General features: G+C 50.1%; 1 protein-coding gene across 5 annotated transcripts in view; it reads left to right on the plus strand.

Moving 5' to 3' along the window:
* The window catches only part of Pxylp1 (2-phosphoxylose phosphatase 1), a 67,098-nt gene that overhangs the window by 29,490 nt on the left and 24,169 nt on the right, over nt 1-13,439 (plus strand). Inside the window, exons 1-3 of one of the 5 annotated variants that reach the window (XM_052187599.1) lie at nt 6,101-6,464; nt 10,244-10,345; nt 12,224-12,448. Coding sequence is in view for 2 of the 5 variants with exons in the window: in XM_052187596.1 (XP_052043556.1) it covers nt 3,334-3,412 (79 nt within the window). In the remaining 3 variants the exon portion in view is untranslated. Of the gene's footprint in view, nt 1-3,282; nt 3,413-3,603; nt 5,349-6,100; nt 6,465-10,243; nt 10,346-12,223; nt 12,449-13,439 lie in introns of those variants that run through there. The other 4 variants (XM_052187597.1, XM_052187598.1, XM_052187596.1 and 1 more) reach the window with 4 other exon arrangements.

Raw genomic sequence — 13,439 nt, forward strand, 5'->3', positions numbered from 1 at the left:
GGAAATCCTCTCAGAGCCCAGTTCAAGCCCCTGCAGGCAATTCCTCTGCTATTTTCCCATTATCTGAAACAAATCTCTTGGCTAAACTGGGAGTCAGGTTGGGCGCTTGGCTTGTCAGTCCGAGGATAAAGAAAAAGCACCAAGTGGAAGACATTCCTCTAAGCAATGCAACGCACTGCCACCCTGGGTTTAGCTAAGCAAGCAGCAGTTGTTGCTACCTGACGCCCACCTGAAGACTGCTCTGAGCCACACGGTGTGAATTCCTTAGGAAACGTCAATGTCAAGAAAAACTGTGGATGTATGCAGCAGTTCCAGCAGCCTGTTCTGCCAGCCACTGAGGTGGGAAATCTCCCAGGGGACTGGGGGCAGAGAGCTAATGAAGGGCCAGATGGAGCCCAGAAGCCAAAGGAAGTCACTGTCTCCTGCATGCAAACGTGGGACTGCCAAACGGCAGGTCTAGCAAGAGATGCATCTGAGCCCAAGAACCAGGAAGGACAATTTTCCTGGGCCAACCCAGTGAGAGTCCTGAGGATCAGATTTGAGGCAGAGCAGCAGAGGGAGAGATGTGGATAAGAATTTACCCATCCAACAGGAACCCCAAACAACAGGTGAAGAAACTCCACCCCATTCTGTTTCCCCTGAGGAAAGAATCGATGATCACAAGGTGCAGAGGTGACGTGGCTACTAACAGCCATTTCCTCTGGAGTGTCCCCTGCATGTCAAGGATTGTGTTGAGCCTAGAGTTCGGTCCACACAGCACCCTGAGGCAATTAGTCCAAACTTCCAGATGAGAAACTGCCCCGGAGGGGTTTAGTAGCGGGCGTCAGTCAGCAAGCTTGTACGGTGTCTGACCCTAGAGCACCCAGCCCTTTCTCTGCAGCAGGCTGCTGCTACTGTTGCACAAGACATAGCATCGTGAGGCAGGCAGGCCTGGAGGATCCCTCTAACAGTAGAACTTGAGAAGGCCCCAGTGCTGCCTCCAGGGCCGGAGCTCTAAAAGACAGGCATGTAGATTTGGAGAATGTTCGAAGATGGTATCAGCCACAAAAGAAGATGTCAGAAGAAAAGCTGCAGTTCATTTGATGGCACAGAGGTGCTCTAAAGCTTCCTCCCGTCTCACCGTACTGGCTTCGTTGCTTCCAGAATTAAAGGAATCACCAAGGCTTGAGTGGTAACATCCTTGAGAACAAAGCAAGTGGATTGTAAGTTTGAGGCCAGCCTGGGCTACATGGTGATACCCTGTAAAACAACAACAACAAAAACCAACCAACCAACCAAATCCCTACATCAGGATCATTGTATTAGGTCATGAATAGACTCAACCCAATCAGGAAAGACTGAGGGCCAAGGGGCTCTGAGACCCGCGACCACACAAGGAAGGCACAGAAGTTCTGACCCTGAGAGTGAACTTGGCCTGTGCTGTCAACAGGCTTTGACTAGAATCAGTGTGGAGATGTTGAAGGAGACACTGTACCATAAGAAAGAACCCTAGAGCTGCAGAAACATCAGCTCACACCCTGCACCACCTATTAATAATCTCTCATTCACAAGCTTCAGTTTCCTGTCTGTACATTAGAAACACACTCACCAACCTAGCAGAGTGTGAACAGGACGGCAATCGTAGTAGACGAAACCTCCGGAGAGGGATGGTTGTGAGCCGTTAGAAGTCTCTGGTTCTTGGAAGAATGCGGCTGCAGCCTGGCAAGGGGCCACCGAGGTGCTTCCTACAGATGAGGGGCGCTGGTGGTCTTCTCTGAGGGGTCGGTGTATTTTAATTTGTCTTGTAGCAAAAGATGTTCCCTTGGCAAAGAAAATTCTGATAGGTCCCTTCCTAAAGGGATGGTGTGGTCTGTGGGATGAGGGCAGGGATGGAGGGGCAGGGCTCTGGCTCAGTCCCAACAGATCTACTTTTTCATAAAGAAGCTTACCGAGTCTGCCCACATGCGCGTGTCTCACCCCAGGGAGCAGATCCGTGGCCCCTGGAACACTCAGTCATGTCATCCTCACACTAGTAGACGAGCTTTTGTCTGGTTCTGTCTATCCGGTCTCTGTGGGAGATTGTATTTGAAGTGCGCAAAGACTCTGGTTTGTAATAGCTCTTACAATCCTGTTGTTAGAATCTTAAGGATGTTTTCAAAGGAAAATACACTCAGTGAAGAAGTATAGGGCAAAACCAGAACGGGGAAGTGGGAAGGGGTGGGTGGGAGGACAGGGGGAGAAAAGGGGGCTTATGGGACTTTCGGGGAGTGGGGGGCTAGAAAAGGGGAAATCATTTGAAATGTAAATAAAAAATATATTGAATAAAAAAATTCATTCATAAAAAAAAGGAAAATACAGATTCCAGGTTCTACCTAACACCCCCCCACCCCCCACCCCCCCACCTCCCCCCCCCTCCCCACCCCCCCCACCCCCCCCCCACCCCCGGTAAGAAACAGGAAATAAGCCTAATCTGCCCCTGGTGGCCCGAGTTCAATTTCCAGGACTCCTGTCAAAATGGAAAGAGAACTGACATCACACGGTTGTCCTCTGACCTGCGCAAGTGCACTGTGCCACATGCACCGCCTCCAAACACAAATAATAAACAGAACCTCACATGTAAGGCTGGTAGAATAAAATTACAGCCCCCCCCCTTTTTTCATGGATGGACAATTAAGGATAATACTCAGTATTGAAAAAGTACAAGTTCTGTTACATAGTTCTAATATAGTTGGAAGAAATTAGAATGGGGGAGGGGGAGCTGCAGGACGTCCCCAGGCTGCAGCCGAGACTCTCAGTGGTCTGGAGTGGGTGACTCCTCTGAGTAGCCCGTGAGGCCGGTCGGTGTAGGGGCACACCCAGCATCCCTGAAAGCAGTATTACGGGACATATTGCAATGACTGATTTCCAGATTATGATGCATGGTCAAGGTCATGTTGGCAAGCAGTTCATCAGAAAGTTGAAGACTTCAAGGTTACAGTGGGGTGAGCTGGTCCACGTGCAGCGTTTGTCGTCTGTGACGTTTCCGTGCTCAGTGAGCATCCTCTGCACTTCTCTCCGGAATGTCATGTCTGTAAACAGTCTCTTCACCTGTGGATGGCAGCAGAGGAGGGAAGGGCTAGCAAACCCTGTTCACGGAAGTGTTCTCACTTGGGCTTACCTCAGGGCAAAGACTTAGAGAGCAAGTGCTTGTTCTCCCGCTGGCAAGCAAGCCTCCCTGCAGGGGATGGACTAACTGGGTCACTTCCAGGGGACACCTTGACTTTCTCCTTGAACGCGTGTTCCTTGCATTTGTTTTCTCCACAGGACGGGTTCCCGCTTGGAGCTGAAGTCATGAAGAGACCGTAGAGCCCAAGAATGCTTTACCGTAACCGCTTCCTGCTGCTGCTGGCCCTGGCTGGGCTGTTGGCTTTCCTGAGCCTCAGCCTGCAGTTCTGTGAGTATGTGGGGGGAGGGGGGACTGGAGGGTCACAGGAGGGTAGGTGGCTTCGCTGGTAAACTGAGGACCTGGGAATGTGGGCAGTGTGGGCAGTGAGGAAACCCTGGAGCCTTTTCATTATTGGTGCCCATGGCGAATGGTTGCAAGCAGGAGTCCTAAACTGGCATCTTTTCTTTCTTTGAATCCAGGTCTCACTCTGTAGCCCAGACTAGGCCCAGGGTTAATGACCCTCCTCCTTCTTCAGCCTTCTGAGAGTGCGCCACCACACTCACACCAGCCTTGGGATCCGTTCTTTGAACTCTTACATCCATTTCTAAGCTGCTTATTTCCACAGTTTTCTTTGCCATTCATTGCGAGGTACAGAAATTCTTGATTTCTCATGCTGAGCAGAGGCATTTGGTTCCCTGAGGACTGGGTGGCCATTTTATGTTCAGTCACTGAAGGGGCAGGAGGAGGGCAGGAGAGAGTGGGGAAATTGGGTTGCCTGTATGAATCCTGGCCCCTTGGTGGCAGAAGCTGCCCATGGGACGTCCCAGGTAGCACAGTAAGGACTCTCTGGGGAAGCTTGTCTGTGGGCCTCACATCCCCCAGTTTTCACTGGCTCCTTATGCTCACACTGTACCCCAAATCTGTGCTGCCCACACTTGCCATGAAAGGGGCCATCCTGGAGCTCAAATCCTGCTCTGGTATCTCATTGATCGCAGCCCTCGAGTGGTGGCCCACTGTCCCATCCTCTGTTTGGCCTGCTCCAAAGAACCAGCCTGGCCCCGTGCTCACCCCTCCCGCCCTGCCCCAGCCAGAATTCCCCTGTCTTCTTCCCATCCTTTCAGCCCTTGCCTCGCCTCCTCTAGAAACCTTCCACTGCTCCCAAGGGTTGATGCTTCCGAGGTGAACATGAGGATTTCCTGAGCCAGCTCCCTGTTACTGGTCGTGAAGCCTCCCTGTACCGTTGCCCCGTGTATCTCTTGACCCCACACGCCCAATACAGAGTGAACATCTCTGAGTGAATGAGTGAATGAATGAATGAATGAGTGTATGTCCACTCTGAAAGCACCTTCCTTTCCTTTGGTTTCCGTGTACTGGAAACTGAGGAGGTGCTGATAAAATACTGAGAACTATGTGTTTGCTGTCGCCCGGCTTCTCTGTTTTACCACCTCACCCCTGGTGGGTGGGAGACAAGGGTTTGTCGCCCCCAGGAGCTGTGTGGGGAGGTGCCATTTCTGTTTCACTTGGAGGGGCAGAAAGAGGAGCAGGTGGCTCAGTCAGTGGGATGTGGTGTGTGCACAAGAATGTGTGGAGAGCTGGCCTCAGGAGTGGGTGGTTTGAAGAAAGGATGCTTTGAGCAGGCTTGCCTGACTTACCTCCAGGGTAGTATATGGTTAGGCTCAACTCTGTGCACGTAACAAGCTATTTTAACCATGAAGAAGCTTAAAAATACGCATTTCATCTTTCCAATATTGGAGGTGGTCAAGAGAAGGTGACCATAGATGTGCAAAAATACTCCAGATGGTTAATGACCTGCAAAAATAAGAATCCTTCCAAAAAGTGGCTTTTGGCTTTCAGTGGTTTCATTGTTTGTAGTTTCTCGTTGGAAATTTTCCATCGTTTGGTGGAGGAGGTGGGACCTGCCGCCAGCCTGAGTTTTAGCCTGAGCCCCGGGCGGGTTGCGGGAGGCGAATGTGGCTGACTTGTGTTCCCCAGACGTCTCGCATGAGCCGGCCTGTGTGGCACTGAATGGCCCTGTGTGTCTTGCTTGTGCGACGCTTCTGAATGTTCGTCTGTGTTGAGAGGGCCGCTTTTCAGCCACACTTTTTTTTAAGGAAAATTTTGCAGAATAAATTGACCTGGGCTGGACGTGAGCTCTTTACTCTGGAGAACCTTGCAGTTCCGCAAGGTTAGGAAATGGACGTCCGTGCTGCGTTTCTCCTTCTAGGTAAACTGCGACTTTGGCACCTGCCTGTTTGTGTAGAAATGGCACTTATTTGCTTTATTTATTTATTTGGTTGCTTTATTGCTTGCTTATTATTATCGTGTAAGAAGCTTCATGGATTCACAAAACACAGATGGGCTCGTGCTTTTGTTCTTACCCTGAAATAAACAGGCCTTTTCTTTATCGCTCCTTCTGGCAATTTTTTTTTGAATACCATGTTACCGATATTATTCTTTGAAACAATTTAGTTGAGGGTATCAACTATAGCTTTTTGTGTGTGCTTTTTATGTAAAAAGTTTGGTTTCGTTCTTCAGAACTATTGCATATCTTAGTATATCTTGTTGGTAAATTTTCTTGTTGATGTTTGGAAGTGGAAATGTTTTGATGCAGGCTAGGACTAGAAATGGGGTTGTTAAAACAGGCTCGTCTCCCTGTGGGCAGAGAGCGGGAGGCAGGCCGCATGCACTATTATGTGCTGTGCTCGGTGCTGGGGAGGCAGAGGCAGTGCGGAAGGAGCCCACGGAGCGTAACGTGCTGTCTGCAGCATCTCAGCATGTGTCTGTCTTCCACGATGCTAGTGGCCTCCATATGCTGAAGGTCCTTACTGAAATTGCTTGAGTTTTGTTTTGTTTTTTTCCTTCTTCCTTCCTTTCTCTTTCGTTCCTTTTTTTTTTTTTTTTTGCTTTAAAAAAAATATTTTCAGTTCCTTAATGTGTACAGTGAGAAAATAACTTCCCAAATTCAAGGATTCTTTGTTACGACAGTGAAAGATACTTAGGGTATGAAGACCTCTGAATCATTCGATTCCGCTTTTTCTGCGCATTTATAATCGCCCGTTCTTCCTCGGCTGCCTTCCTTCGCTGTGTATTTTGTGCCTGTTTCTCCATGTTCTCACTGGCATTCCCCCAAATGGCCGTGTGACAGGCACACACGGGCTCTGAGGTTGTGGCCTTGATTTGAATGTTAGTTTCCTCATCGAGCAACTGGGTCCTCTGCATCTTCCTCTGTAAGACAGTTTAATCATCATAATTTTGCAAGACTGGGGTGAGAGTAGACACTTCTGGAAAAGCCTTGGTTCGTGGAAATCTCTTCGTTATCTACTGCTTCTTTGCAAAACTGGTATGAGAACTAGACTTTTGGGAAATACTCATGGCAGCTGCTGTTTCTTCTGTAAAACGGAGCTAATTATTATTATTGTCTTTCAAGGGTGACAGCTTTTGGGAAAACCCTTGGCCCACAGAGAGCATACGGACCATAAGTCTGTAAGCTAGCCAGAGTCCTGGCATCCCAGAAGGGGGTGAGGGCTTATGTTACTTCAGCTGTTTGGCGAAAGACTTAACCCTAACCCTAACTCTGATTAACCCTCACCCTAACCCTTTCAATCAGAGTCTTTGGCTGACAGTTAAGTGCTTACTGCACTCAGTCCTGGGAGGCATCCTCTGCCTACTGTAGTGAAAGCCAGTGCTGTCTTAGGCATCTGCGGCGCCCACAGTGTCTTCTCTTCTCTGTAAGAGGCGTTGGCCTGTTCTGTGTAACCTGAATAGACACAGAGACAGTTTTGCCCTGGGCATGCTGTGGGGCTTCAGGGGACTCAGAGCTGCGTCAAGGTGGCTTGGGTGGTGTATTCTCCCCACAGGAGTCGGCACACCCTGAAGGTCCCTCCCTAAGTCATCAGGCCCAATCACACTTTGTGTCTTTACACTCTAAAGTTTATTAATTTCTATCTTTCCCTATTGTTGCAGTGCAGCATAGGTGCGCTTGTTCTTTAGCTAACATTCTTGAGCTGTTGCAGGGCTGGGAGTTCAGACCCCCTGGAGCCACAGGCAGCTAGCTCACTGCGCAGTGGGGGTGCATCAGGAGCAGTGTAGGGCTGGGCAGGCAAGGTATGGGGAACGGTAGAGGGGACAGAGCAAATCCTTGTCCTGCTGCTAACCAGATTTAGAGAAGCGGTTTGCCTTCTCCTTGCCTCAGTTTCCTCTCAGAAAAGAGGGGCCCTATGACTGATGGGGTTGGTAAAGGATTCTGTAACATGTGGTGCAATGTCTGTCACATAAGTAATCCTGACGTGCGTTAAGAGCATTCCTGTGTGGCCGGAGAGAGGGCAAGAATCCTGTCCTGTCTAGAGAGTCAGTGGACATTTGAGGCCATTCTTTAGGGAGAGTAGGGCAGGGGACATCTTGCTTGAAGGAGAGTGGGAGTTGTTGGGAGGGCGCTGGAGAAGAGTGTCCCTGGCAGATGGAGGCTGGGCAGAGGCAGAGCAAGAGGGAACCCCAGCTGCCGAGATACCACCGTGCAGCTGGCGTGTTGGATGGTGCATAGCGGGCTGTTTTCTAGAATGTGGACATCTGAATGCATAGATCACCTGTGGCCTCGGGTCTTGTTTAAGATGCACATTCCTAAACAAGGCTCTGCCTACAGAATCTGACTCTAGTCGAGCAGAGTCCAGAGGCAACACTTGGGTGTGGTTTATGTAGTGTGAACTGGTGGGAGGTGACACTGGGAGATGGAAATCAGCAAAGACTGGGGGGTGGCCCAGATGTAGGCCTTGGCCTGGGAAGGCAGAAGCAAAGCCTGAAGGGGCGTGGCGTGCGTGGGCTTTACTCTGGTGGGTAAGGAGGCAGAGCAGGGAGTCTGGCTTGAGTAGTCATCTGTGTGTTTATTCAGAGGTGTCCTGCAGTATTCCACTGCAGAGACACAGCCTAGGGAAGTGGAATGTCCAGACCGTAGGTGAGGAGACAAAGAGGCCTCGGGACAAGACACAGAGTGGACGGAGCTCAGGAAGGAGGGGGTGGGCTGGGGCGTCAGCACGGTGCACTGGGCGGCTGGAGGCATCTGGGGCTGGCTGGGTGCAGTGCCCTGCCCAAAGTGGACCTTGGTAGAAGGCCTGGGAGAGACCAGGTCTGCAGCCACCGTTGTGGCCCTGCTCACCACTGTGCTGTCTGGGCTGGGAAGGACTTGGACCATGCAGACACTGTGAACTTGTTTGGTTTGGCCCCGCCAATGTTTCAGGTTTTAAAAATTATTTACCAGTTTCACACAAATAAACTTTCAGCTCTTGTTTGAAAAGCCATTGGCCCTGGCACCGGAAACTCTCATCCCATCCCACACAGTCTCCGCTGCAGCAGTGTCTTTCCCTGGGAAAGAAAGGAGGGAAAGTCGAGATCCTAGGGAGACGGTGGAGAGGGGCAGCTGCGTAGACAGGAGCTGTGCAGCAGCCGAGGAGAGAGGTAACCTTCCAGAGGGCAGCATGAATGGGTGGTGTGTGTGTACGGTGTGGTTCTGTTGGTTCCTTTCTATGAGTAGAACCAGCATTCTTCTTAGAGTCTCCAGACGCCATACTCTGTCCCTGCCTTGTAGAGATCCCCTGTCTACTGGGAAAGAGAATGACAGCGTGGAACCCTGTGAATTAAGCTGCCTCTGCACAGGGGGGCCAAGAAGGAGGCAGTGACGTTGCCCTTGGTTGCTTAGACTTCCTGGGCCTTGTGTGCCCTTCTAGTTAGCTATTGTTTATGCAGCATCAGTTCCATGGAGGCCCCCAGGGCCTGTTGTGCGTGGCATCCAGGACTGTGCCAAGCGTATGTTTGGATCAAGGAAGCTGAGCGAAAGCCCCTCGGCTGCAGAACAGTCTGGAGCCTGTGCCCAGTAGGGGACAGCGCTGTCCTCTGCTCTTTGTCTTGTGTACTGTTTTTAAAAAGAAGGTATGAAATACATCCAGTGTGTGTGAACTGGTGTGTTTGGAAAACCTTTGTGTGTTTCCATGGGCAAAGTTTAGAGATGGAAGCCTTTAGAGAGGGCAAGGAATGCGGGCTGGCAGAGTGGCTCAGGAGATAAAGGTGCCACCCAGACAATCTGAGCTTGATTCTCAGAACCCACATGGTGTTAGGAGACAACCAACCCTCACAGGTTACCATTTCACTTCTACATATATACCTTGGCATGAGTACACACACACACACACACACACACAAAACTTAAAAGCACAATTCTTAAACTACATACAATTCTTACCATCCTTAATTGAAATGCTTAGGAACAGTGTTTATCTTTTGGGGCTGAGGAATATTTGCATAGACATAATGCAATGAATGTCTTGAGGATTGGACCCAAACCTAAACGTGAAGTTCATTCGTGTTTCATGTATACTGAACCACCAACCAAGGAGCATATAGGGGCTGGTCTGAGACCCCCACCTAGCACATATATGTACTAGAGGGCTGCCATGTCTGGCCTCAGTGGAGAGGATGTGCCTAATCCTGTGGAGATTTGATGTACCAGGGTAGGGGGATGGGGGGCTGCTTTCTCAGAGGCAAAGGGGAGGGGGGAAACCTTGAGGGGGGAGCATTTGGGATGTAAATAGACACCCAGCTTCCAGCCTGATAGGACCTACTGAGTCCCCAGCCCTTCCAGCCATGCTCTGCCATGATACCCTGGCTCAGGCAGGCGGCCAGCTAGGTGGATGTCCTTACTGACTGGCTATATCAGGTGACTTGTGGTGAGGAAACCTTAAACTGGGGAAACATGAAAGGCAGTACATTGCGGCTCAGTAAGTTCACAAAGAGACTTGAGGTTCAACTGTTTGATCAGTCTTCTCTGTATAAAACCAGGCAACTGAGCCTTCAGGTGTGGTTTTGCCCTTCCCCACCTCTCCTATAAAACAAGGCCCGGCCCAGCCATTAACACAAATGACCAAAGGCAGATAATAGAACTGCAGGCTTTTCCTTGTGGTTCTGGTTTTCATGGGCAATTACAGCAGACTTTTTTTTTTTTTTTTTTTTTTTTTGATCCAGCATAGAATGGAGACAGGGTGGTGGGCATTTAAGATAATTTCATGGTCTGAGGAGAGCTGAGGGAATTGTGGGAACTGGCTGTTAGAGGAAATCACTGTTATTCCTTGGCAGATGGATGAAAGAGAGGAGAACTCCAGAGTCCTTCAGATGATGGACAGAACCTGGAGGAGGGATGGAGGCAGTACCCTGTGCTCAGAAAAGATGCTGACTCAGGTGAACTGAAAGTCTGCAAGAGTTAGGAATGCTGCTGCTGCTGCTGCTGCTGCTGCTGCTGCTGCTGCTGCTACTGCTGTTGCTGTTGCTGCGGTGGGGGAGGGGGGGACGGACTCACTGCGCTTCTGGGGGTGTGGACAGCAGCACTCAGTGTCCCCTCCTGGTCATACACTGAAAGGAACGCCTTTTAAAAAATGATAGGGCAGGGCAATTATAAGGCAGGGGGTGGGTGTGTCTGGAGAGAGAGCTGTCTGATGAAGAGCACTCTCTGTTCTTGCAGAGGACCCAGGTTCGCCCACATCCACCTGTGTGGCTCACAACCACCTGGAGGTCCCAGTTCCTGGGGATCCAACGCCTTCTGGCCTCCGTGGGCACTGCATGCCTGGGGAGTGCACTTACTCACGCAGGGACATATGCTTATATATAAATAAAAATAATGTTTTAAAAGAATGTATAGGGAACAGGAATAAACCTTTTGGAGGACAGAGGTGGAAATGCCTTGTCCTGATCCTTTAGTATCTTCTATGCACAGGTGACCTCAGGTCATCCACCACGCCCACCCTAAGGTGTGGTCCACTTTGCTTTACAGATGGAGGTTAGAAAGGTAGAGACACCTGCCCGGAACAGGCCTGGGTCCCACGCCCTGCTTGCTGAACCCTTGCCCAGGCCAACTCTCAGTAGTCAGAACTAGACAGACTTAAGTGGAACACCACTCAGAATGTGGTCCCTGAGGAGGTGACCAGCCCAGGTTGAGGTCCCAGTGAGGGCAGAGCAGGCCCCGGAGCTAGGAAGGTAAGCTGCAGATGGCAGGCCAGAGCTTGACCTCAATGGAAACTTTGCTGGGAATTTCACTAGAGCAGTGGTTCGGGGGTCGTGACCTCTGTGGGGAAGTGTGTCAAAGGACCAGTCCTCAGGTCAATATCAGATATCCTGCATATCAGATGTTTATGTTATGATTATGATTAGTAACAAATTTATTTTAATAATAATAACAATAATAGCAAAATTATTAAAAATGAAGTAGTAATGAAAACATCTGTGGTTGGGGTCACCACACATGAGGAACTGTATGAAAGGTTCCTGTATTAAACTGTAGAGGAGGGTTGGGAGCCACTGCATTAGAGTAACTTGAAGGGCAGCTGAACCCAGAGACAAAGGTGAAGTGACACTTTATCCTGATGATGTCTACAGTCCCTGGGATGGATACCTGTAGTTTCCAGCATGGAACTTTAGTCTTCCAGGTGTCTGCACAGAGGAAGAGAAGCAGAGAGATGTCACATACTGAAGGAATGCTGGGAAGGAGAGCTCTGAAAACCACCCAACCCCCACCCCCGAAATTGTCCTCCTTTGGGGGCAGCCTGTCTTTTCTAGAAAGGGACTTTCTTAGCCTTCATAGTCAGGTCCCTTCCTTGGGTTAGTTAGCAGGCAAGAACAGGGCATGGTGGACTAGCATGGCGACCCAACTGGACCATAGTGTTGGTATAGCATGAAGCAGCCTGTTTTAGTTAGGGTTTCTGTTGCTGTGATAAATCACCCTGACCAAAGCAGCTTGGGCAGGAAAGGGTTTATTTTAGCTTACAGTTGTAGTCCTGTCTGAAGGGAAGTAGGGCAGGATTCTGGAGCAGGAACTCAGGCAGAAGCCTGGCTTTCTCCTCACGATTTGCTCAGCCTGTTTCTTATATACCCCAGGCCCCTCAGCCGAGTGGCACTATCCACAATGGGCAGGGCCCTCTCCTGCCATTAACCAAGAAATGCCCCACAGGCTTACCTGCAGGCCAGTCTCAAGGAGGCATTCCCTCAGTTGAGGCTCCCTCTTCTCAGATGACTCTCACTTGTGTCAAGTTGACAAAACACTAGCCAACACATTGCTGTCCCCAGGTGTGGGGCTTCCCTCCAGGAAGGAGGAGAGGGAGTGTTGTCATGGATGCAATGGGCGTCTGCCTCTGCAGTGCTCCATCAAAGTCAGCCTGAGGCTCCTGTGAGGAGCTCACACAGGAAGGAGGCTAAGGCTCCAGCAGGTGGAGGAGGGCCAGGGTGTGAGTGACCTCTGCGTCCCTGTGCTCACCGTGCCAAACAGAAACAACCGACGATGACAACGACGGGGTAGGTTTCATTTTAGCTCTTGGTTTCGGGGAGATTTGGGTTCACTTTTGTATTAGTTTGGGTTCTCTAGAGTCACAGAATGTATGGCTACTCTTTATATAGTTAGAGAATTTGTCAGTGATTTACAGTCTATAGTCCAACTCCCCAACAATGATCAGCAGCAGCTGTGGATGGAAGTCCAAGGATTTAGCAGTTTCTCAGTCCCAGGAAGCAAGCAGGCAAGGAAGAGTGAGAGAGAATCTTCCTTCTTCCAATGTCCTTATATATCTCCAGCAGAGGGTGTAGCCCAGATTAAAGGCTGTAGGTCTCCCACAGAGGGTGTGGCCCAGATTAATGGTGTGTGCATCTATGCCTTTAATCCCAAATGATCTTGAACTCAGAGATCTCCTTATCTTAGCCACTATGCTTCAAGGTCTCCATGCCAAGATCCAGGTCAGAAACTTATATCTCTGAGCCTCCAAATTAGGATCATAGGTGAGCCTTCCAATTCTAGACTGTAATTCATTCCAAATATAGTCAAGTTGACAACCAGGAATAGCCACTACAACTTTAAAGGGGAAAGGACGGCAGTGGGAGACGCTGTGGGATCTGTGTTCACACGGTGGCAGATTAGGAAGCAGAGAGTTAGATAGAAACCAGGGTTGACTGTGATCTCAAAGGACTGCCCCGGAGCTCTGCTTCCTCCAGTAAGATCCTACCATTTGAAAGTCCCATAGCCTCCCACCAGCCGGGGAAAAAGCCTCCAGCCAGGGGACAAGCCACCAGCCAGGGGACAAGCCACCAGCCAGGGAGCAAGCCACCAGCCAGGGGACAAGTACTCATAATGTGAGCACGTGGGGACATTTTGGATACAAACCATAACAACTAGGGATCAGTAGATTTTGTCTTCTGCTCTGGGTCAGGGCCTTGAGATGGGGACACGAGCTGACACTGTAGCCGCCACTGGCTTGACACTCTGGAGGAAGGACACTGGCTGTGTCTGTGCAAGTCA

Source organism: Apodemus sylvaticus, chromosome 7, assembly GCF_947179515.1.
Source record: "Apodemus sylvaticus chromosome 7, mApoSyl1.1, whole genome shotgun sequence".
Taxonomy (NCBI): Eukaryota; Metazoa; Chordata; class Mammalia; order Rodentia; family Muridae; genus Apodemus; species Apodemus sylvaticus.